Consider the following 25,954-nt stretch of genomic DNA (forward strand, 5'->3'; position numbering starts at 1 on the left):
TACCACTGAACAGTAATGCGGAGCAAGGACTCACAATACCAGTTAAATCAGGCAATATAAAATATCTAGGTATTTATTTTTCCCCCAAAATATCAGAACTGGTGCAGCTAAACCACACCCCATTACTGAAAAACATACAGGACGATCTAACACGCTGGACCAACCTGCCTCTGTCCCTTATGGGCAAGGTAGCCACGGTAAAAATGAAAATCTTACCCAAAGTTAATTATCTCTTCTCAATGATTCCCACACAACCGCCATTAAAATGGTTCAAAACATTAGACTCCTCCATATCAAGCTTTCTATGTAACAATAAACCTGCAAGAATTAGTATAAAAACTTTAAAATCTGCAAAAAGCTGTGGAGGATTAGAATTACCTAATTTCCACAATTACTTTCTTGCAAATAGATTACAATACACCTAAAATGGTTAAAAAATAATCCAGAAACCAACTCATGGTTAGACTTGGAACAGGCGTTATGTGGAAAGATCAACCTGTCAGATCTTCCATTTATTAGCCAAATAGTTAAAAAACAGGATTGTTTCAAAAGTATTAATATAAACGCCACTTTAACAGCCTGGTGGGAATTTCTCAAAATATCAAAGTCATCAATTCAACCGTGCAAAATGACACCCATCTGGAACAACCCAGACATCCTCATAAACAAAAAGATTATCCACTTCCCAGCTTGGCAAGCAGGGGGCATAAAACAACTAGAGCACATAATTATTGATAGAAGATTCATAACTCCCCAGGAACTTCAAGACAAACATGGAATAAATAACTTCTTGGAATATCAGCAACTTAAATCAATTATTACTAAAAAGTTTAAATACAGAGACAACGATTTAAAGCTACCAGATGTAGTTACCACTTCACAATGAATAAAACTCTCTCCAAAATATACAAACTTTTATGTAATTTAGATAATAATATTTCACTTCCGACAACAAAATGGGATGCGGATTTGAGCATCAGCACAGATGAAAGCTTTTGGTCAGAACTTTGTCTAAACACCTTTAAACTGACAAAAAGTCCAAATCTGCAGCTAATCCACTTCAAAACTCTTCACAGAATTTACTACACTGGACAGAGGATGTTCAAGATGGGTCTCAGTAACTCAGACATTTGCGAGCACTGTGATAATAATCTACCCGACAGCTACATGCATGCACTGTGGTTCTGCACGCCTGTCCAGGCTCTCTGGCAACAGGTATGTGCCGATCTATCAGTCTGGCTTAAGGTTTCAATCACAGCCTCACCGTCACTTTGTGTGCTTGGTGACATGAGTGCCATCGATGTAGAAGGAGGATTAGGCTCTATCATTTTCATAACTCTTTGCATTGCTAAAAAAACTATTTTAATAAATTGGAAAAGCAAGAAAAATAAAAATATAAGTCAACACAGAAATCTGCTGCTTGATCATATCAGCTTGGAAAAAAGGTCAGCCCAAGGTTCAAGTATCTTTGAAAGAACTCAGTCTCTCTGGTCTCCCATAGCTAACTCCATGACTTAGGGGGTGGGGGGGCCTGGTCGTCGCTGCTCCTTGCCCTTCTGCCGTGGGCTGGGGTGGGGGTCGGGGCCTCCGGGTCCTGGCGGGGGGTGGTGGGGGCTCCGTTGGTCGGGGGGTCGGGTCCGGCGCCTGGGTGGGGCGGGCTGGGGCGCTGCGTGGTCCTCTGGGCTTGGGTGAGGGGGTGCATGGTGGGGTGGTGGGGTGGTGGTCTGGCTTGGCTTGGGGGGGTGGTCCCTTTGCCTGTGCTGGGGGGGATGGCGGGGGGCGCTGCTCGGGGGGGGGGCCCAGCAGCGCTGGATGGGCTTCCCACCTACACCTGGGGCTGGGATCGGCCCTTCCCTGGCTCTGGGGCGGGACGGGACAACTCTCTTGGGGCCCCGGTCGCTCTGGGTGTCATCCGCTTTGGCTGCGGGGTCTGGGGGTGGGGTGGGGTGGGGGGTCTTGTCGGCCCTGCCTTGTGGGGGGGCATTCTGGGGGAGGGGGGGGCACTATTGGTACGGGGCAGGGGGGGTTGATGGGTCGGGGGCTCCGCTGAGGCCATCGGCGGTTTCCCCGGCCGGTCGGCTGCCTCGGTCCCGTCCAGGCCTGACCAGAGCTCTTCTAGGGCCGGCGTTTGGGGGTGGGGGCCTGGGCTTGCTCCGGGGGGGGGGGGGGGGGGGGGGGCAACGCTTTCTGGCTCCTCTCTCTCTGTGTGGGGGGGGTGGTGCTGGGCCTGGGGTGTCGGCGCCTCCGGGGGTGGGGCCCCTGGGCTGGGTGGGCCTGGCCCCCTTGCTGGGGGGGGGGGGGGGGGACAGCTGTTTGACCACCGGGGGACAGTCTACCAGCTGTCCCCAACTTACCCCCTTCCTCATATAACCTCATAATAGGGTGAGGGGGTGGGGGGCTTAGCCTGCGATGAGCCTTGGGGGGGGGGGTTTACTAGGCAGTGGCCCCCCTCCTATGGTTGCCGTATGGAGTGGGCCCCCCCTCTTTCGGTTTTATTTGCACATTAGACATGTAGGGCCCTTGGTAGGGGGGGTGCTTGGACATCACTGCCAGCAAGCATGTCCTCCTAGCACCCTACCCGCCAATTTTAACCACACCTTAGACATTTAGGGTCCCTTGGTGGGGAGGGCGAGGGGACGTCACTGTGAGTAATCAGGAGATGTCCCCTCAGTGCCCTACCCGCCAATTTTAACTGCACCCCCCTTAGCACACACACCCCTCCCCCCTCAATATATACATTCCAACATAAACACACACACATGCACACACACACCCTCTCAAACACATACACGCACACACATTTTGCAAGGAAGGTGGGACCTAGGACCATCTGTCCCCTGCCTCTTCCCTGGTGGGGGGTACGGGCCCCTTTGCAACGGCGGCCGTGTCCCCGGGGTGCCGGCTTCCTGGGCCCGGCGGTGCTCTCTCCGCGCGGCGGGGGGGTTCACATTACATCTGAGCCGGGAGTGTTCGTGTCCCTGGGGGGTGGGTTCTGGTCCTTGCTCCTGAGCGCTGGGCCCCGCCAAATTTCCAACTGTGGCCGAGCCTGGTCTGGCCATATTTACAACACCCCTTGTGGGCCCTCTTTTTTCCCCGGGGTTCCCCCCTCTTGGGCGGGGGCGGCGGGCCCCTGCCTCGCTCCTCCCTGGACCAACCGTGGGCCGGGCGGATGGCTGCCTGGAGTGCAGAGCGGGTCTCCCTTGGGGGGTCCTGGCTCGTACCTGGGGTTGGGGCGGGGGGATGCCCGGAACTCCTGGTTGGTGGTGGGGTGTTCGTCTGGGGCTGTGGGCGTCTTTCTCCGGTGGGGCCCTGCGTTGGGTTCTCCCCGCGCGGCGGGGGGGCTGCTCTCCTGGTTGGGCTGGGGCGGCGCTCTCTCTCCCTCCGTGCTTCCCTGCTCTCTGGCTCTGGGGGCCTTGCGGCAGTCCTGCTGGCCCTGGCCTGGGTGGCGGGCTTGGTTGCCCGGGCAGCGGTTGTTCCCTGCCGGTTCCCGTGTGGCGTTGGGGGGATTCCGGCTGCCGCTGCTGCTGCGGTGGGGGTCTTGGGGTGGGGATGGCTGGGCACTCTCCCTCCTTCTTTCCACGTTCCACCATCCATTTTAGAAGAACATAACAATCACCTGAGCACAGGTGTTAGCTCACCTTTGCACTAACAGTTTGCATGACTGAATGACTGAAATATTTCACACTAGTTGGTTTTAAGGCATAAGTATGCGTGTGAACACTATCTGTTTTGTGTACATGTCGACAGGTGGACATTTTTTTGCAGCTACCAGGTGTGTTTATAACATTTGAGTGTGTGTGTGAACAGGCTCCGCCCTTATTGTACTACATTTGAACCTTACCATAATGATTAACAACCAGTAAACTTGTTGCTTTATGCTGCTTCATGGTCTTATCCCCCTTCCCCTCCTATTATCACCCCCTACCCCCCCTCTCTCTATCGTCCCTCTCTCTTCTTCCCCTCTTTCCTTTTCCGTCCGGTCCAACACCAAAGATTTTCAGACATGATTGAAATTAATAAAGTTTGGCCTCAATTACAAAAGGGGTTTATTCAGACATACCTTTGGTTTGTCTGAAGATTAATAACCCCTCTTGTTAAAGTAAAATCTGTCCAACACAAGAGGCCCTCAGCTCTCAACTGTCTGCCCAGCTGTTGGACAGGACAAAAAAAAAAAAAAGAAAAAAAAAGTAGAGAAGAGCCGCCACCAGTGTCTGAATGTGTGTGTGACTGGGTGAATGGGTCTGTGACTGTAAAGCGCTTTGTTCTTGTAGGAAGAAAGGCACTATATAAGTATACGCCATTTACCAAGAAGAACATTCAGGAACATTCAGGACAACATGCAGTGCTTCAGGAAAGAAGTCCAGATGTGTGAAAGTCAAACATCAGCCTGTGGCTGCATCCAAACCAACTGATGTTTCTGCAGCAACAGCAGAAAAAGTCCACTTCCTCTTTCTGCTCAGCTCTTCTCCAAACAGCACTGAATCATGGGAGAATTTCAGCAGCAGGATGCTGGAAAGTCCTCCTCCCAGTTTTCAGGAGATGATCTTCCAGTCCTTCTCTGCTGCAGCCCTTCAAGCAGAGACTTTCAGCTCCAACAGATCAAAGCAGAGAGAAGAAGGAAGTGATGAGGAAGAGTCAGCAGCAAATGTTGGACATTGATCCCTCATCAAGCATGACTTCAGCTCTGAATGAAGAGTCAGAAGCTGCTGGGAGCTTTGATGGATGATGTGATGATGTTTGTGGATGAAAAGGTGAGGATGTTTGTGGAGGATGTGTCTGTCAGAGCAGCATCCAGCTGCAGCAGGACTCTGTCACTGTCTGCTCACAAACATCAGCCGCTGGACTCTCAGCTGCATCTGCTGAAACACAGCAGCAGGACTCAGAGTGCATGTGAGCGTGCACGACTGACTGGTGGCGCGTGCACACGTAGCGGCTCCTCTCTGCCCTACCTTCAGTGTTTTTGTTTGTTTGTTCTGTTTCTTGGCTTTATCTTTTTGGGTCTCAAGGATTTACTGTTTTTAAAAGAATGGACTCATACACCCGTGAGGTCCTGCTCGCCATCGGCGGAACCACTGTTGCGGACCATCTTCTAAGGAATTTACCGGTACTACGTGACTGCGGTCTGCTCCAGACAGAGAGGAGAAGCCACAGGCGCTGCATGAGGAAGCAAAAGAGAGGGAAGCGTGGAGGCATCCGTGCTAGGCTAGCGGCTAGTCCTCACCGGCCAGCTATCCCAACAATCACGCTGGCCAATGTACGATCTCTGGACAATAAACTGGACTATATCCGCCTGCTACGCACATCGTCCAAGACTGCGAGTGAGTGCTGCGTCTTTGTCTTTGTGGAAACGTGGCTAACGGACAACGTCCCGGACTGTGCCATCCAGCTAGCCGGGTTAGCATGCTTCCGGGCCGACAGGATGCTCGTCGAGGGGGGTAAGACCCGCGGTGGAGGACTCTGTGTTTACATCAGCGATGCTTGGTGCCGGAATGTCAGAGTGGTCTACCAACACTGCTCCCCCCTGGCTGAGTTTATGATCATTAAATGCCGGCCATTCTACCTGCCGAGAGAATTTAGCTCCATACTGCTGGTAGCAGCATACATCCCTCCCAGCTCCTCCACCAACAGGAGTGAGGCTCTGTATGAACTACACCAGCACATCAGTGAGCAGCAGACAGCACACCCTGATGCCTTCCTCATCCTGGCCGGGGACTTCAACCATGCAAACCCCAAGAGCGTGTTTCCACAACTCCATGGACATATCAACTTCCCCACAAGAGGTAAAAACATCTTGGACAATGTTTACACTCCACACAAAGGAGCCTACAAAGCCCCCCCACCTGGGCGCCTCAGACCACACCACTGTCATGCTAATGCCAGCATACAGGCCAAAGGTCAAAGCCATCAGACCAGATAAAAAGGTGGTTCGGGTGTGGCCTGAGGGATCTACTGAGGCTCTACAGGACTGCTTTGCCACCACTGACTGGAGTATATTCAAACAAGCAGCCACCTATAATGACATCACTGATCTCCAGGAGTACACAGAGACTGTCACATCCTACATGAGGAGGTGCATGGACGATGTCACAGTCACCAAAACCATCACCCTTCGAGCCAACCAAAAGCCATGGCTGACAGGAGACGTCCACAGACTCTGGAGGGAACAGAACGCTGCCTTCAGAGCTGGGAATGAAGCTGGTCTGAGAACAGCCAGGGCCAACCTGTCACGAGGCATCAGGCTGGCCAAGAGGGAGCACTCCAGGAGGATGGCTGAACGCTTCAGTGACAGTGGTGACACCAGGAACCTGTGGCGGGGCATCCAGACCATCACGGATTACAAGCCCGCCCCACAGGCCTGCGACTACTCAACCCCTCTGCTAGACCAGCTAAACACCTTCTTTGCCCGCTTCGAGGCAGACAACAGCATCCCGGCACAGAAGACTCCTCTTCCTCCCAGTGACCTGGTGCTGATGCTATTGTCACGATGATCAGCGGAGGTGGTTGCCTCGCTGTGACCTGGAGTGCGCAGCGCCTCACATGAGCGCGCAGCAGCCTGCGTGCGCTCAGCACGGAGGACAACACATGCGCGCCGTTACCAGCTGAACTGAATGAACGCAATCAGCGCAGAAGCTGGGAACCCTTAAAACGGCGTTTCACTGCGCCGAGTGTAAGAACTGAGCTGGATGACGGCAGTTTCCACGAACTTGGATGCTAAACTCAAACCACTGCGTGAGTGGGACTTGGACTATAAAGGGCTACTGGTAAGCTCAATGCTGGACTTTAATATGCCACATTGTTGAAAGAAAAAATAATTAAATGTTGTAAAATGTCCTACAAATGTTTGTTTTGAAATTATACATATTTGTTAACCTGGAAAAAGATAATTAATCTTAATAATCTACTTAAGTTGAGATAAATTGTATTTAAGTTTCTACAATTTAAACTGAGATGTTGGTTTAATTTTCTTGGTTACAAATTGTTGGTTTAGATTTCATCCTAATTTATTAACCTGGTTTACCTTATGTTTGATTTAAATATACTTAACTGTTTATTTTTTCTGTTTTGATTGTTTAATGGTTTTTCACCTGCTACTACTACTACTACTGTTGCTAATAAAAGACTTGGAAAGAGTGAAATCCTTGGTCCAGTCCTGTCCCTTTGCAAGTGTGGGAGCACGCAGTTTACAAATAAACTTGACAGCTATCACGTGACAGCGTGAGGCGCTCACTGAGAAGGATTAAGCCACAGAGAGCCCCAGGACCTGACAACATTCCTGGCTGTGTCCTGAGGAACTGTGCTGATGAGCTCACAGATGTCATCACCGACATCTTTAACCTCTCACTGAGCCAGGCTGTTGTCCCCTCATGCTTCAAAGCCACCACCATCATCCCGGTCCCAAAGAAGTCCTCTCCCTCCTGCTACAATGACTACGGCCCGATCGCCCTCACCCCATCCTCATGAAGTGCTTTGAGCGGCTGGTCATGCAGCACATCAAGTCTACCCTCCCCCCCACTCTGGACCCCTACCAGTTTGCATACCGGTCAAACCGTTCGACCGATGATGCCATCTCAACAGCCGTCCACTCAGCCCTCACTCACCTGGAAACAAAAGACTCTCATGTCAGAATGCTATTCATTGACTTCAGCTCCGCCTTCAATACAGTCATCCCCCAGCAGCTCATCCACAAGCTGGACCAGCTAGGACTCAACACCTCCCTGTGTAATTGGCTGCTGGACTTTCTGACAGGGAGACCACAGCAGTCTGTGTCGGCAACAACACCTCCAGCACCATCACAAGGAACACAGGGGTCCCCCAAGGATGTGTGCTGAGCCCCCTCCTCTTCACTCTGCTGACTCACGACTGCACCCCAACATCAAGCTCCAACCTCTTCATCAAGTTTGCAGATGACACAACAGTGGTGGGTCTCATCAACAACAACGACGACGAGACCCCCTACAGGAGGGAGGTGAACAGGCTGGCTCTGTGGTGCAAAGACAATAATCTCCACCTGAATGTGGAGAAGACAAAGGAGATGGTTGTGGACTTCCGGAGAACTCCCACCCAGCACGCTCCACTGATCGTCAATGGTGCTGCTGTGGAAAGGGTGAGCTGCACCAAGTTCCTGGGGGTGCACATCTCCAACGACCTGTCTTGGAACCACAACACTGCATCACTGGCCAAGAAAGCCCAACAACGCCTGTACTTCCTCTGCAAACTGAAGAGGGCCAGAGCTCCTCCCCCCATCAGGCAGACCTTTTACAGGGGGGCCATCGAGAGCATCCTGACCAGCTGCATCACCGTGTGGTACGGAGCCTGCAACGCGTCCTGCCGGAAGACTCTGCAGCACATTGTGAGAACAGCTGAGAAGATCGTTGGTGTCCCTCTTACTGGCCTCTCGGACATTTACCGCTCCCGCCTCACCCGCAAAGCCATAAGGATTGCAGGGGACTCCTCCCACCCATCCCAGAGACACTTCAACTTGCTGCCATCAGGGAGGAGGCTGCAAAGTCTCCAGGCCAGAACCAGCAGACTCAAGGACAGTTTCCTCCATCAGGCAATAAGGACACTCAACTCCCTCCCTGCCCTCCCCCCTCTGGCCCCTCCACTCCGTCCTACAAGCCCACACTGAAAACTTTCACAACAGTTTAGAACACCACCTTCACCAAAGACTGCCATCACTAACACATCCACTACTACTCAGCACTGTTGTCACTTTAAACTGACACTTTAATCACCTCATTGCTCTCTGCACTGTTTAGATTACTGTTATTCTTCTCATTATTTCTGTCTTTTTATCTATTTTTTAAGTCGTTTATTTATTATTTTAGAAATAGAAATAGAAATATCTTTATTGTCATTGTACATGTACAACGAAATTACAGTGCAATTTTTCCGGTGGAATAAAAAGTCAGTAAGAATAAAAAGCTAAAAACTGCGAAATACGACAATATAAGAAAGATATGTTAAAAAATATACAACAAAATATAAAAAGGAGGTTACACCTTCTCCGGTTATTGCACACTTCCCTAATAAATAAACTTTATTTAGCAGCGTTTAAAGCCACGATGGCTCTCGGATAGAAGCTGTTTTTTAATCTGTTGGTCCTCGTTTTAATTGTTCTGTATCTTCTGCCTCAAGGCAGCAGTTCAAACTGGGAATGTCCGGGGTGTGATGGATCCAGCAGAATGTTTTGAGCCTTTTTTAGGCAGCGGGAACTGTACAGTTCCTCCAGGGATGGGAGAGGGCAGCCAATGATCCTCTGGGCTCTCGTGGCGACTCTCTGGAGAGCTGTCTTAGCCGCAGCTGTGCAACTGGCAAACCAGGCACAGACACAGTATGTTAAAATGCTCTCTATTGAAGGACACTAGCAGTTTCTCCCTCAGTTTGTTTTTCTTTAAAAGCCTGAGAAAATACAGTCTCTGCTGGGCCTTCTTCACCAGAGCAGTGGTGTTGGCGCTCCAGGTCAGGTCCTGCTCAATGGTGACGCCCAGGAGCTTGAAAGCAGCCACCCTCTCCACACAATCCCCACCAATAGACAGTGGCTGAATGTCTGTTTTGTTCCTCCTGTAGTCCACCACCAGTTCCTTGGTCTTTGTTGTGTTGAGGATTAGATTGTTTTTTTCACACCAGACACAGAGCCGCTCCACCTCGTCCCGGTAAGCAGACTCATCATTCCCAGAGATGAGCCCCACTACTGTGGTGTCGTCTGCAAACTTATATGCTGCTTGCACTGTGGGGTGAGAGGAAAGCAATTTCATCTGTGCTGTATGTCTTTATGGATGCAGCATATTTGACAATAAAGCTGACTTTGACTTTGACTTTGACCTTGAAAGGAGTCTGTTGGAGCAAAGACACAAAGAAGAGCTGATGGCCGCAAGCAGAACTTTGAGGAGCACAAATGTCAGCAGACAGCTTTGAAACAAGCAGCTGCAGGAAGAAAAGAAGAAGTTCTTCCGCAGATCTTTGAAGAGAACAAGCAGCTGCAGGAAGAAAAGAAGAAGTTCTTCCGCAGATCTTTGAAGAGAACAAGCAGCTGCAGGAAGAAAAGAAGAAGTTCTTCCGCAGATCTTTGAAGAGAACAAGCAGCTGCAGGAAGAAAAGAAGAAGTTCTTCTGCAGATCTTTGAAGAGTACAAGCAGCTGCAGGAAGATGCTGCTGCAGATCAGAATCTGGAAATTTTCTGCTCACTGTGGGTCAACACAACTTTGTCATCATATTGATCTGAACACAACTGAAACATGGAGTCTGACCTCAGAGTCTGCAGTCTGCAGATTTGCGGTAATTTGTGGTGTATAAACAAACAGTAAAATAACCAAAAACACCATTCCCATTTCATTACAACAGTTTAAACATTTTACTCCAAATGACCCTCGTCGACATTGGTGACAAACATCCAACACAATAGGCCTCCATCTGATTGGTCAATTGCATAAAGGGATTTATTTGATTCGTTAAAAGCTTTAAGCTGCAGATTGTTTTAACACATTTAAGGTTTACGATTTATTGCGATTTTCGCCGTCTTTGCGCTCTGCGTATTGCAGAGCTGGATATTCAATAACGATACATTTGTGGTATATTGTGCAGGCCTAACACAAAGTGTTTATTTCCTCATTATGCAACAATGTTTTTTTTTAAACATTTTACTTTATACATTTTTCCAACTAGAAAAGTAAAATACATGAAAAAAGAAGTTATTTAAAGAAAATAAACAGAACGGTGTGGACCGGCAGTGACGTCATTTCCGGGTGAGCTATTCCCAGTACTAGTCGTGTGACTGCTGTCCTCTTGTTTGGCATTAGCCTACTATTGCTTACTCTAAGGGTTATCTGGGTTAATATTCACATCTAGTACCTTTTATTAGCGAGTTCACCACTGTTAAACCACTTGCTGTTCAGTTTCTCATTTTGCTAAATAAACCACTTCTCTTTACCTAAACACCGCTAGCCTTAGCTTAGAACCTAGCATGGCCACCACTCCTTCCGCCTCTCCTCCTCTCTCCTGCCCCATGTGCCATATGTTTAGTGATGACCCTGCCTCCTTTAGTGGAGATAGCGATAGGTGTGTTAAGTGTAGTCTTGTGTTAGACTTGGAGGCCAGGCTGGAGCAGTTAGAAGCGCGGCTCCGCACAGTGGAAGCTAAACCGGCTAGCCAGGTCGTTACTCGTAGCGCGGGCCGCGCTGCCAGGGCTAACTTAGTTAGCACCCCAGCGTCCTCCCCACAGCCGGGAGACAGTCAGGGGTTTGTACCGGTTGGGAGGAAACATAGTGCTAAACGCAAAGACTTAGAGCACCCGAGACTCCACGTTAGTAATAGGTTCTTCCCCCTCAGCGACACACCCGCTGAACACTCAACTCTGGTTATAGGCTCTTCTGAAGTTAGAAACGTGTAGCTCCCAGCAGCTACAGTCAGGTGTTATCTGGGGGCCAGAGTTGGTGACATCGAGGGGAACCTTAGGATGTTAGCTCAGAGTAAGTCCACGTTCCGTCGAGTCGTGATTCACGCAGGCGGTAATGATGCCCGACGGAGACAGTCAGAGGTGGTTAAGTTAAACGTAACTTCGGTGTGTAAACTGGCTAAGACGATGTCCGACACTGTAATTTTCTCTGGTCCCCTGCCGAACTTAGTCAGTGATGAAATGTACAGCCGCTTTTCATCATTTAACCGCTGGCTTTCTAGATGGTGCCCAGAAAACGGCGTTGGTTTTGTGGATAACTGGAGCGCGTTTTGGGGGAAGCCCGGTCTCATGCGGAGAGACGGCGTCCATCCTACTCGGGACGGTGCCGCTCTTCTTTCTAGAAACATTTCTGCTAGCCTTAGTCTGTTAACCTGACAATCCAGAGACGAGACCCGGGCGCAGAGCAGCAGTGGAAAACGCTCCTCTGAGCCTCCCTTAGGGTTAGTGCCGGTGCAAAACCCATGCAGGGAAAGTCAAGCAGGTTCAAGCGTTAGCTTATGTGCTGAAAGACAAATGAAAGGAGCGCGTCTTAGAAACCTTAAAGTGACAGACAGCAGTTCTCACAAGCAGAATTATGATGTAATTAAATGCGGTTTATTAAACATTCCATCCATTTCCTCCAAGTCCCTCTTAGTCAATGAGTTAATCATTGATAACAACCTTAGTCTTTTAGCCTTAACAGAAACCTGGCTCCATCAGGATGACTATGTTAGATTGAATGAAGCAACCCCCCCCACTTATGCTAACTATCAGAAATCCAGGATTTCAGGGAAAGGAGGTGGTTTGGCAGTAATATCACAGTCTAGCTTACTTCTCAGCCCTAAAATTAAAAATGCTTATAATTCATTTGAAAACATCATATTGTCTTTAAGTCACCCTAACAGGAAAACTTACTCATAATTATTTATCGCCCCCCCCCCCCCGGCCCATATTCAGAATTTTTAACTGAGTTTTCCGACTTCCTATCGACTATTGTCTTAGATTCTGATCAAATTATAATATTAGGGGATTTTAATATTCATGTTGATGACCCCAGTGACTGTCTAGGAAAGGCTTTTGCAGCTTTATTAGATGATGTTGGTTTCACCCAAAGTGTGAATGAACCCACTCACTGTCATAAGCACACCCTGGACCTTGTTCTAACCCATGGTATAGAGATCAGCCAGCTGAGTGTCCTTCCTCTTAACCCCATCATTTCTGATCACTTTATGATTACCTTCCAGTTTACACTGGAACATCCTTCTGCCCCAGTGAGTAAGAAACAGCTTAGAAGAACCTTAACTGACTGTTCTGTGTCTAAGTTTAAACACACAGTTCAGCAAATACTTAGTGATATTCTGAGAAAATACTCTGAGTCCAGCTCCCATAGCATCAGTCCAAGTATAAATGACCACTTTGTTAATGATGCCTTACAAGCCCTCAGGAGTACACTTGATGTTGTTGCCCCCTTGAAACCTAAGTTCGTCAGACAAAACCGAGTAGCACCGTGGTTTAACGCTGAAACTCGTTCTCTTAAACAAGAAACCCGTAAGTTGGAAAGAGAATGGCGCCGCTCCGGTTCAGAGCAGTCTCTGGATATCTGGAAACATAGCCTATTAAATTATAAAAAAGCTCTGCGTAGAGCTAGAAGCCAGTACTATTCAACCTTAATATCAGAGAATGGAAACAATCCAAGATTTCTTTTTAGCACTATTGCTAAATTAACTCGCAGTCAGAGCTCAGTAGAACCACATGTTCCTGTTTCTCTCAGCTCTGGTGATTTTCTTACATTTTTCGATAGTAAAATCTCAAATATTAGACATAAGTTAAATCAAGTTATTCCTACTATCAGCCCAGAACAGGCTGAAGCGGTAGAAATGGAGGCATCCATAGAAACCTCTGTAACATTAGACTGCTTCACTGCTGTGGATCAAGCGGAAATAACATCAATTATTACGTCCTCCAAATCCTCAACGTGTCTGTTAGACCCAATTCCCACTAGACTTTTTAAAGAAACTTTTCCCCTAATCAATGATCCCATATTAACAATGATAAATGGCTCTCTGGAAACGGGTTACGTGCCACAATCTTTTAAATATGCAGTTGTTAAACCTCTTCTGAAAAAGCCCAGTTTGGATCCTAGCATCTTGGCCAACTATAGACCGATATGAAACCTGCCCTTTATTTCTAAAATCCTAGTAAGTTGTAGTTAAGCAGCTTTACTGCCACCTACAGGACAACAGCCACTTTGAAGACTTTCAGTCGGGGTTTAGACCTCACCACAGTACGGAAACTGCTCTAGTTAGAGTCTCTAATGACTTGTTATTGGCCTCAGAAAAGGGACTACTTTCTATTCTTGTCCTGTTGGACCTCAGTGCAGCCTTTGACACTATCGACCACAGTATTTTACTCCATAGACTAGAGCAGGACATAGGGATCAGAGGATCTGCTCTCCAGTGGTTTAAATCCTATCTGTCCGATAGGTATCAGTTCGTTAATGTAAATGGCCATTCCTCTCAGTGCACTCGAGTTAACTACGGAGTCCCACAGGGCTCAGTCTTGGGACCGATCCTGTTTACGCTTTATATGTTACCCCTAGGAAACATAATCAGGAAACACAGCATTAATTTTCATTGTTATGCCGACGATACGCAGTTGTATTTATCCATGAAACCTGACCAGAATGACCAGATAGAGAAACTGAACGCCTGCATCAGTGACATCAAGACCTGGATGACAATTAATTACCTCCTCTTGAACCCAGAAAAAACTGAGGTCATTATACTTGGTCCTAAAAACCTCAGAGATGCTCTGTCTGCTCAGATAGTCTCCCTGGATGGTGTAAGTATAGCCCCCAATTCCACAGTTAGAAACCTTGGGGTTTTACTTGACCAGGATTTATCATTTAAGGCTCACATATCTCAGGCGTGTAGAACTGCATTTTTTCACCTGCGGAACATTGCTAAGATCAGAAATCTACTTTCTAAGAGTGATGCTGAAAAACTCATCCATGTATTTGTTACGTCGAGGCTGGATTACTCTAACTCCTTGTTAGCAGCGTGTCCTAAGAGTTCCTTAAGAAGTCTCCAGCTTGTTCAGAACGCAGCAGCTAGATTATTAGCTGGAACCAGCAGAAGAGATCACATCACTCCTGTGTTAGTTTCGCTCCATTGGCTCCCAGTTGATTCCAGAATCAAGTTCAAGATCCTCCTGTTAACCTATAAGGCCTTACATGGACTGGCCCCGTCCTATATTAAGGACCTCATTGTCCCTTACCATCCAAGAAGAACACTTAGCTCGCAAAATGCAGGACTGCTTGTGGTTCTTAGAATTAGTAAAAGTACAGTTGGAGGTAGAGCGTTTAGCCACCAAGCCCCTGTTTTATGGAATAAACTCCCAGCTCATGTAAGAGAGGCCGACTCAGTTTCTACATTTAAAGTTAGACTGAAAACATTCCTCTTTGGACAGGCTTATTGTCAGACTAGTTAGTATTCAGAGATTATTTAACTTAATGTTAATTTGTTTAAATTAAACTTAATAACTATTTCTTTTAAAAAGGCTGCTAGAAGTTGAAGCTGGGGTAACTATGGTGCACTGGGGCTCTGTCCTCTTTTCTTTTCTACTTCTACCCTTCCTCTCCTCTATTCTTGATCATTATTCATCATTTAGTTCTCCATGCCTCTGTTTGGTACAGTGCGATTCATGTATTGTCCCTCTTTTCCTCTCCCCTCCTGGGGAGTGGGAGTGCTTCCAGACTCCAGTTGGCTCATCCGTGCTCCAGTTCCTGACCTTCTACCTCACTTTTGCTCCCGCTCCTTCACCTAGCTGTGGTTCCTGTCTCTGGCTCGACTCGCGCCTTTGACTGTCCCCCCAACCACGGCTGGATGAAGCTCGTCTGCTGGACTTTATATATGTAGTTGTAGATTTAGATAAGTTAATTCTTCTCTAAGATTTCTGGTAAATCGCCTGTCCGTCCTGGGGGAGGATCCCTCCTTCATGTGGGCACCCCTGAGGTTTCTTCGTTTTTTCGGAATCCGTTTTTTTGGGGAGTTTTTCCTTACCGCGAAGGGGGGTCTAAGGGCAGGGATGCCAGTATAACTTAGTCAGTTTGTTAGTCCATTTTTGTATTTTCCTATTGAACTCTTTGTATTCATGATCCTTTTGAGTTCATGTTTTACTTCGAAGCCCATCGAGACGACTGTTGTTGTGATTTTGGGCTATACAAATAAAATGGAATTGAATTGAATAAACAGCAATGTTTTGACATATTGCTGTCATGATGTAAATATAAAACACATTAAAAAAAATGTTTGAGTTCATAAAATCATCCCAGAGAAAGTCTCTGCTTCAACTCCTGCAGTGAAAGCTGCATCTGAACCTGATGCCCGTGTCTCCATCTCTCTGAAGCCAAAGCCCCTCCCCCGCCTCTCCACCTGCTTTTCCTCTCTACCTGTTCACCTGTTCACATCCTCTGCAGCTGAGTCGTTTTTTCCCGCTCTCCTCACAGAGAGCGCTAAATACGGTCATCATAGCAGCGGGTTTACACGACATGATAGTCAAGGACTAGGATGCCGCGTACTGTCTGAACAACAGCCCCACCCCCCTGTGCACACAAATAGCCAGACGGACCTCTCCTCTTCAGCAAGAATAGTGAAAATGATATCATCATTAATTAACGGGAAATTGACTGACTTGGTGAGTTAAATATGGCAGATAACGTTTATAATTTGTGGGACAGAAAAAAATTCTCCAGAACCAATAGCAGAACCGCGGAGGTCAGATCTTAACAATACTGCGGCCTTGAAGAATGTGGTCCCGGGGCTCCTTCAATACCGGGGCTTGGTACCCATCCCTAAATACTGTAATTAATCTGTAATTATTAAAAGTATGTCTGTCTCCATTTTTAAAAAAAGGAATAACTTTAGCTATTTTCATCTGCTCAGGAAAAATTCCTAATTTAAGTGAAAGATTAAAGATATGATGTAGTGGTTTTACGACACAATCTATGGTCATTTTTATTAATTTCATGTCAATCCCGTCACTGTCCTTTGAGGTCTTGTTTTTTAGTTTGTATACTGTTGTCAAAATGTCATTTTCAGTCACATCAGATAAATACATAGATTGGGAAATCCAATTTTTATTTTTAATAATATCTTTTGATTGTAAATTGCATGTAATATTTTCTGCTAAATTGGGTCCTATATTTACAAAAAATGAATTGAATTCATTTGCCATGTCCTCTTGCTTTTTAATGACCACATTGTCTTTAAGGAAGAAGTGAGGTAGTTCTATTGATCCTGACTTATTTCCTATGACCGTATTCAGAATATTCCACGTAGCCTTTAAGTTATGTTTATTTTCATACAGAATCCTATGATAATATTTCTTTTCAGCTTGTCTCAATACATTTGTTAACTTGTTTTTGTAAACCTTATAACGTTTTTCAGCTGCTGCTGTTCTTAAGTTTAAAAAGTCCTTATAGAGTTTGTTTTTCTTTTTACAAGCATTCTGTAGGCCCTTTGTTATCCAAGGTTTTCTTTTATTTTTAGATTTAGGTCTACTTAGAACTTCTGGACAATGTCTATTGTAAAGATCTAAATAACATTTCAGAAAAGCCTCATATGCACCGTTTACATCATCTGTATAAATTTCATTCCAGTCTTGATTCATGAGATCATTTCTGAAAGCGTTCACAGTTTCATCATTCCTTATTCTTTTGTATATTTGGTGGATTTCTGCTGACTTTTTTTGCAACCTGAAGTCAAATATAGCAAATACAGGCAAGTGATCGCTTATGTCATTAATTACTAACCCACAATTTCTTTGAGTTTCCAAAATATTGGTAAAAATGTTGTCTATTAAAGTTGCACTAGTTGTTGTTATTATGCTAGGCTTTGTAATCAAAGGATACAGTCCTTTACTTTATAATGAATCAAAAAAATCAGATGTTTGTAAATGTGAATCTAGCTTTATCAGATCTATATTGAAGTCTCCACAAATTATTAATTGTTTATGATGGTTTAGATTACTTAACATATCTTCTAAATTTTCCTTAAAAGTTTCAATTTTTGATCCTGGTTTCCTATATACACATCCCACAGTCATATTTTTGTTTTTTTGTAACTCTATTTCCACAGCAACACTTTCCATTAAATCATCAATAGTAGATGTCATGCATTTTACCGGTTTCCATTTTAAACCGTTGTCAATATAAAGGGCAACTCCCCCTCCAATCCTATTTGTTCTGCTATTGAAATACAAATCATAACCTTCAACTTTCAAATTATTTTCTTTCCCTTTAATTATCCATGTCTCTGACAGAGCAATTACTTTAAATTTTCCTTTAAATGTGTCCAAAAAAGATTTAATTTTATCAAAATTTCTTGGTAGACTTCTACAATTGAAATGAATAACAGAAAATGTTCCCTCAGTTTTAACTTCACTGAGTTGTTCCTCACAGTAATATCTGCAGGTATCCTGGAACTTATTAAACACATGAGTCTCTGGATCCACATCATTATCAAAATCATAAAGTCCATGCTCTGTATAATCAAACTTAGAAGTGTTTTCACTCACCACTGAGTCAGTCATTTGTGCTAAAAATGAAGTCCTGCTCTCTACAGAATCGTCCACAGTCTGATTCTGTCAGTAGTAGTAGTCTAAACAAAATAGAACTTTAGAGTTTTTCATTTGTACTGATCCAGGTCTTTCACTTGTCTCACTGCTACCACTTTAGCTTGCTCTGGTGATCCATTCAGTTTTATGAACACGTTTCCATTCCTGGTCCAGGTGGCTTGTATTTTATGTTGCTTTTTCAGGATACAACATGTCCAAGCAATTTCTGAGTTTTTCTTGGTCAAGTGCTCATTTAAATAAACTCCAGTGCCCTTCAGTTTCTTTGCCTCCTTTAGGATTTCCACTTTGTGCTTTCTGCTCACAAATCTTATAATGATCGTCGGCTTCTTTTTTTTCATCCTTACTTGGCAGAGTGTGGCATGCTGAGATGTGTCGACTATCCAGATGAATGTCTTTACTTCTAATATAGTGGATCACTTGTTGCTCCAGGGTCTGCTGCTCCTCAGATGGTGCATCTTCACCTTCTTGATCACTTTTTGGGCCAGCAGCCCGGCCATAACTTTGATGTCTGGTCTCTAGCCCTGTGAGCAGAAGGTCATCTGCTCTGGAATTCTGCTCCAAGTCATCCACCTTTTGCTCCAGGATTTCAATCCTTAGATCCTTTTGTTTGATGATAGCCTTTAGCTCCTGGATCTCTTTTTCCATGAGACCTGTCAGTGTTTTCTGATTTTTTACCACTTCACTGATGTCCCTTGACAAGAAGTTCAGAGATTCCTTCATTTCTGCAATTTCAGCAGCTAACTTAGTATTACTGGACATCTTGCTCCGAGTCCCATTAGTGGATGACATGCGCTGCACGGTAGTTCTCTTCTTTCTGGATACAATAACTACTAATTGTCAAAATTATCAAGTAGAATAAAGTGGATACATAAAGCAGAAATACCAATATCTTGACTTTTGATGGATGTCATCATATTTTAGCGATTTTTGATGGATTGAATCAGGCCTTTAGGCTGAGAAAAGCATTGGCAGCCATCTTGGCAGCCATCTTGACAGTATGTCCAACATGAAAGTCTTCTTTCACTTCCATTCTGGATGCTCTACACAGACAATTGTTCTTTATGTGGATTTGGACTTCATCTTTGGATAATCCTGAAAACACTTCTTTAGATCTCCTTGGATTTCCTCCACTGCTGGATTCAACACAGTTGTGTGTTTAGTTGAATGGAAACGTCTAACATTCAGTCAGTGAACTTTCAGTGACACTTCTTTTTGGTTCATGTCCATCAGTTGTTTGCAGCTTTTCATTGTGTTCATGAAGTGTTGAACTCTATTCTAAATGTCCTTTGGTTGTCTTTGAGTTGAACTTTTTAGGTTTCAGCATTTTTTAGTCTGCAGAAAACTTTTTCTGAATCCAAAGTTCTAAAATCAAGGAGTCATTTTTTAGTGACAGTTTTTCATTTCTAGTGGTAAATGAATCTGCATTTGTCATTTCTGGTTTCAGTGACTGAATGATGCTCTGACCAAACAACACTTTGTGTGTTTTTGTTGTTCTAGTGACATTCAAAGGAAGTGTCTGTTCTAGATTCAATAGTTAAAGATCTGTTCTAACTATTTTCTTCAACTAGATTTGATGTAGAATCCTTTGAATGGTTTTCTGAAAACTGGAAGCTGAAACTAATTTGGACGCCAACTTGAACTTTCTACAGGCCGATCTGTGAACATTTTTCTGACATGAAATGGATCCGTGTTCTAAAATAGGTTGGAGATCCTGATTTACAAGATCCTGATTGAAACAGATCAGTTTCTATCAATCATCAGAACAATCAATTCAATTGATGAAGAACATCTTCAGTTTGTTTCAAACACGGCTGTAGACAGAAAATCTTCCAGTGAAACATCAGAAAGTTCTTCACCTGATCTGTTCTTCTCATCCTTCAGGGAGTTCAGCTTCTTTACTGACCTCAGAGTCTGCAGTCTGCAGTCTGGACTCTCCAGAAAACCACACAGATGAAGAACTCCTGAATCCTGCAGGTTCTGGTTCCAGCTCAGGTCCAGTTCTGTCAGATTAGACGGGTTTTTCTTCAGAGCTGAGACCAGAACTTCACAGCTGATCTCTGACAAACTGCATCTCCCCAACCTGCAATGAGACAGCAAAGTGTGTTCAGGAGCAGTGATGCAGCTGGAGGTCCAGGAACTTGGTCCATTCAGTCAGGTGGGACCCGCCCTGATGACAGACTGACAGATGACATTTTCACTGCTCAGCATGATGACGTCATCTGCATCTCTGCTTTACAACTAGTGCCTCTTAGTGGTGAAAATCAAAACCACATTTCTCTCTGACAGATCAAATGAACTGGAGAACATTTGGCACAGTAATCCAACATGAACTCTTACTGCGTCAATCCAAACTAGCTGATGATGCTGCATTTGTCACACCAAGAGTTACCTCTGCCAGTGAAATCCCTTTTTTGCTAAATTCTTCGTATTTCAATGAGAATGATGAGAAAGATGAGGAAGACTATTGTGTCTGCATGGTGGTGCAGTGGTTAGCGCTCTTGCCTCACAGCAAGAAGGCCCCCCGTTCAAGTTTGGCTGGGGGACATGAAAAACTACATCAACGGGGGACCTTTCTGTGTGGAGTTTGCATGTTCTCCCCATGCGTGGGTTCTCTCCAGGGTCTACGGCTTCTTCCCACCGTCCAAAAACATGCTCCATAGGTCAATTGGCAACTCTAAATTGTCCATAGGTGAGAGTGTGAATGGGTGTGTGATTGTGGCCCTGCGACAGACTGGCGAACAGTCCAGGGTGTACCCTGCCTTCGCCCACAAGTGGCCGGGACCCCGTCACCCTGAATGGGATAAAACGGTAGAAAATGAATGAATGAATGATGAAAGACTATTGTGTTGGTGAGAGAAATCCTGTAGCCATCGATCAGAGTGATGGTGATGATGAAGATGGATCTGCTGGGGTGGTGATGAAGATGTTGAACCTGAAGTGAATGAGTTGAATCCAAACACACAAAGGGATCCTAAAGATTTAGCTCATGATGTCGATACCTTGAAAGAACAACTCACTAAATGAGAAGTACACTTCAGAGAAACACTGAGCAGCTCCCTGAACAGAGAAACAGTTTCAGAGATGATGTCCATGCTTGTATAGAAAAACTAGAAAACATGTTAAATGCCATCATACAAAGACTAGAAAAGGAAGTGGTTAATGCTGGAGCTGCAGCAGGCTGACCAGAAAAAGATGATGCTTGTCAGTTGGAGTTGGACTGACATCTGTGGAAACAGCTATGGTTCTCTGCACAATGGGAGTGGTGCTGGTTCTGAAAGTTTCAAGCTGTTTTTTCCATGTACACTGAAAAAACGGGAAAAGTGGAGTTGTTCAATTTACATATACAAAGCATGTTTGTTTAATGTGAACAAATTGTGTTTATCTTCCAAACATGTTAGAATCTTGAAGGTCACACTGAATTTCTAACAGTGTTACATTTATATATAACTCATGTTGACAAAACATGAAATACTTATGTTTTGGCCTTTCCCCATTAATTTTGGATTGGTAAACCCCGTCAGTCAAGCAGCATTCCAGGAGGAGAAACTTTGCAGTCGGCCATTTTAGAGAAGCTGCAAGCACCTGCTGGCCGGAGTAACTTGTACAGGGTAAGTTGATTTACTCTAACAACTTTGTTTAGGAAAGTGCGAGACATCAAATTTATTATAAATGTTGATAGTTTTCTTCGGGAAGAGCTTTGTAATCCACTTTTATAATAGTTATCAAAGTTAAGGCTGTAAAATAAATAGAACCTATAAAGTAAAAATGTTTTTAAAAAAACATAATAAAGTTATGTTAAAAAAAAAGTTACATTTGAAAAAAAAAACGTTATTACTCACAACCCATGTACATATTTTTTTTACGTAAATCCAACATACTTTTTTTTTAGTGTATTATCCTAAAGCGCCTGTCAGGATGAACTTTCCCACCTTTGGGACCTCTACAGATTTATCTGATGTTCTCAGCTTCATTGAACAATGTGAGAATGATCTAGATGTTCTACCTCTATCCACCATGAGTTGCTGTGAGTCCTGTCTGCAGTCCTAAAGGGACCAGCGCTCAGTTGGTGGAAAGCCACAAAAGCTCTGGAGCACGACTGGACGTCATTCAAACATCCAGTCATGTCGGCTTTTCTATCAGATTATTGAATGAGGTTGAAGAAAAAATGAAGAACAACAGTTCAAAAACTAGATCAGTGTCTAAGGGACTTTGCTTACGATTCTCGGGATTCATGTTTGAAGAAGAAGAGAGACATGTCAGAAGAAGAAATTGTGCGACGTATCCTCAATAACATCAACCCAAAAGTGTCTGGTTGTCTCAGAGGAACTGTCTCTACAGCAGCACAGCTTGTTACAATATGAGCCATGGTTGAGAAGGATTGCATGGGGGCCTCAGAATACTGACAAAAAGTGTTTCCAATTCTGAAAAAAGCCATGAAGAAAACATCTGAGAGGAAACCTTTCCAAAAAGGTGCAGTAGGGGTCACTGTTGTGCAACAAAGACTTGTTAGAAATTGTGAAGGAAATTGTTTTATTATTATCATTGTATAAATGTGTTGGTTTAAATGTTTATGCTTAAATGTTAACTCAGATTGACCTTTTTTACCTTTTTAGAAAGCTTTGTGTGTTTGTTCATCTGCTTCTCATCCCAGCAAGACTGAGGGGGTTTTACGACACTGTCCTTAGCTGAGAAGGACTGTTTGAAGTTAGAATGCACCAACTGGGTCATTATACGACACCCCCAATGAACTTCTTTCTGTGTCTTGAAATTGTTACCTCCTTCTTGTGTTCTTAATAAAAGCAGCATGAGGAGAGACAGAACCTTGGAGAGAGAAGAGCAGCGTGGTGGTTGACTTCTGTCACACTGGTTCTTCTGCTCCCTCATGCATGAGAAACTTGATTCTTGTTGTGGTTTATTGTTTCTAATTGTGTCTTTCTTAAATGTCTAGATGCATTTATCTGACAGAAATAAAGTCCCAACCTTTGAATTGTTCCTGTTTCCATCAGAGGCTGTGAAGGTGAAGCTGTAGTTGACACAGGAAGCACATTTACACGTATGCTAGAAACCCAGTGGAAAAAAGTTTCCAGGGAAGAACTTTTTCAACACACCTGGATGGACCTAGGTTCTGCTGTTTAGTCTGGTTTGGAAAAACCACAATAACATTTGTAACCATCAGATACGTAAAAAACAGGATTTTTAACTTAAGCTGAATGTTGTTTTCTCTTAACTTCTATGCAACAGTCCTCTGCTGTAGAGCCCCGCACGGGACTATTTTCTTCATCCCGCTCCCGCTCGTGCAAGCCGAATTTCTGACCATTCCTCCCCGCTCCTACAATGTCTGCGTTACACTCCCGCTCGTACCATCAAAACTCTGAGAATTTATTCCCGCACAGTAATAGAGATGCATTGATTTTGTGTCGTCTCCCGTCCCGCAGGAAAAATCCACGTCTTTGCATTGATATTATTACAGAGATTCATGCCCCTCCTCCAGCCTCATCTTTTCATGCATTCCTCTTTTGTGTAATGTGCAACTTAATTATTATGGCCCGCAGCAGCAGTCACTGACTGCAAGGACCATATTGTTTTCGCAGTTGGAACGACGACTTCGCCGCCTTTCAGCGAGAATTTGACCCCCGCCGCATGCTCGAAAAGTCACCAAAACGTGCACACACCTGGGATAAATTGCAAATGAATTTTCCACAGAGTCAACGTCACCCCCCCGAAGACGATGACATCACGGCCAGCGATCCCGTCAAAAAAATGAATGGGCCGAAAATCGCGTATGGGGCCGAACAAAATGTACTTCAAAATACAGCCCCGAAACCAAGACACACGTGTCGGGGATATCCCAAAGATGTTTTGAAATCATTATGGGACGGCCGCACGACCTACGGCTTGGCGGCCATTTTGTGGCGAACTCTGAGAATTGGCGATTTTCGTGTTTTCCCACAATATGGGGAAAAGACACTTTTGTTTGAACGATTTTCACGCAATTGCACACACTTGCTGCCAGCTCCAGTCTACAAACACCCCAGAAGTGTCGTTGACCTTTGACCTTGGGAAAAGGCCGCCATCTGGAATTTTCTCAAAAAAGCACCTTTAGCACCAGATACAAACGAAAACTCGTCGTTGGAATTTTCATCAATCGTCTCGTAACTTTTCGGGCACCAACGGCCAGCTACTGTGGACAAAATGTTGGAATTAGAAGTTGTAGATTTTGAACGGCGTGCGTGTGGCGAGCTAGCAACCGTTGCCATCTTGGCTAGCTCGCACATTTTTCATTGGAATGTCGTGAAGAGCAAATATGCGATTCCTTGGCCCGCGCTGAAAAAAACGATGCTATGCACGACAAGATCGATAAAGGAATGTGGGCGTGGTAAGCAAAAAACCGTCGCAAAAAAATGTGCCGACTCTACAAAAACAAAAAAATTCGGAACCTTTCTTTTGAGAATCGACTAACGAAACCAATATACCGTATTTTCCGGACTATAAGTCGCACCGGAGTATAAGTCGCACCTGCCCAAAAATGCATTATAAAGTAGAAAAAAACACAGATAAGTCGCACTGGACTATAAGTCGCATTTTAACTTTCACAACCTTATATGACACAATCATAGCAGACTGTTTATCTAATAATTTCACAGTAATTTTTTCTCAAACTTATTTATTTATTCTTTTCATGAAGCATCATTGGCCAACTAATACTCTGTTTTCATCCTGTATTTGTAGGAACAGTTGTCACTTTTATTGCATTTCTGAATCTATGAAATCATTGGAAAATAGAATATTATGTTGTTAGCCTTCAAGATCTTACTGTAAAAAAGGTTTGCTGATTCTCTGAGTCACTTAACATCCTCTTAACACTTAACATACCTCATACATCAAATTGTCCCAGGAACATCATCTCTGTTCCTCGCAAATGAACATAACAGGAGGGTTAACAATGTATTTATTTTAATTTATTTCTAATATAAGTCGCTGCGGAGTATAAGTCGCACCCCTTGCCAAACTATGAAAAAAAGGGCGACTTATAGTCCGGAAAATACGGTACTCTTGTCCGCGATATCCAAAGGACGTTTTGAAATCATTACGGGATGGTGACACGACCTACGGTTTGGCGGCCATTTTGTGCCAAAATCTGCCATTTTGCGTTTTTCGCGTTTTTACACAATATGGAAAATGAACTTTTTTTCGAGCGATTTTCACGAAATTTGACTCACATGTTGCTAGAGCAAGTCCACAACTACCTCTGGAGTTTCGTCCACCTTTGACCTCGGGAAAAGGCTGCCATCTTGAATTTTTTATAAAAAACGCCTTTACCCCTGGATTCAATCGTAAGCGTGTCGTTGGAATTTTCCGCGATCGTCTCGAAACTTTTTGGGCATCAACGGCAAGCTACTGTAAAAAAAATGTTGCAATTAGAAGTTGTAGATTTTGAACGGCGTCCGCGTGGCGAGCTCGCAAAGTCGCGCACTGTTGTAACTCCCATGGTTTTCATTGGAATATAGTGAAAATTGAATGCATGCATAGCAGGAACTGAACACAACAAAAACTATGGATATGGACATATAAGGAATGTGGGCGTGGTTAGCATGACACTACTGTTGCTAAGGACAACAAAAAGTTTACTTTTGCCGATTCGTCTGAAACTAACATCGATCTGTTCGTCATCAAAAGGCAATCAAAACACAATATGGTTGCTATGGAGATAAAATCAACAGAAAAGCGGCCATTTTGAAAAAATGGGGATTTTTTTATCAACTTATGACATGTAGCTCTCACCAATGGATGAATGTGTTTTTCTAAGTCAGTTGATGATGCTGATCGCAATGCTAGCACTTTTAGCCACATTAGCATAGGTAGCATAGTTAGCATAATTAGCAT

The 25,954-nt window shown here is 44.6% G+C and overlaps 1 protein-coding gene across 5 annotated transcripts in view; it reads right to left on the reverse strand.

Annotated features, from left to right (window-relative positions):
* LOC144988961 (NLR family CARD domain-containing protein 3-like) overlaps positions 1–25,954 on the reverse strand; it is a 204,062-nt gene that overhangs the window by 132,402 nt on the left and 45,706 nt on the right. For 4 of the 5 annotated variants that reach the window (XM_078940396.1, XM_078940400.1, XM_078940395.1 and 1 more), the window contains one exon: positions 19,974–20,150. The exons of the other annotated variant lie outside the window; for it this stretch is intronic. In XM_078940396.1, the coding sequence (XP_078796522.1) occupies positions 19,974–20,150 (177 nt within the window). The remainder of the gene's footprint in view (positions 1–19,973; positions 20,151–25,954) is intronic. 5 annotated transcript variants of the gene reach the window in all.

Source organism: Oryzias latipes, chromosome 2 (assembly GCF_053564925.1).
Source record: "Oryzias latipes strain Hd-rR chromosome 2, Olatipes_Hd-rR_3.1".
Taxonomy (NCBI): Eukaryota; Metazoa; Chordata; class Actinopteri; order Beloniformes; family Adrianichthyidae; genus Oryzias; species Oryzias latipes.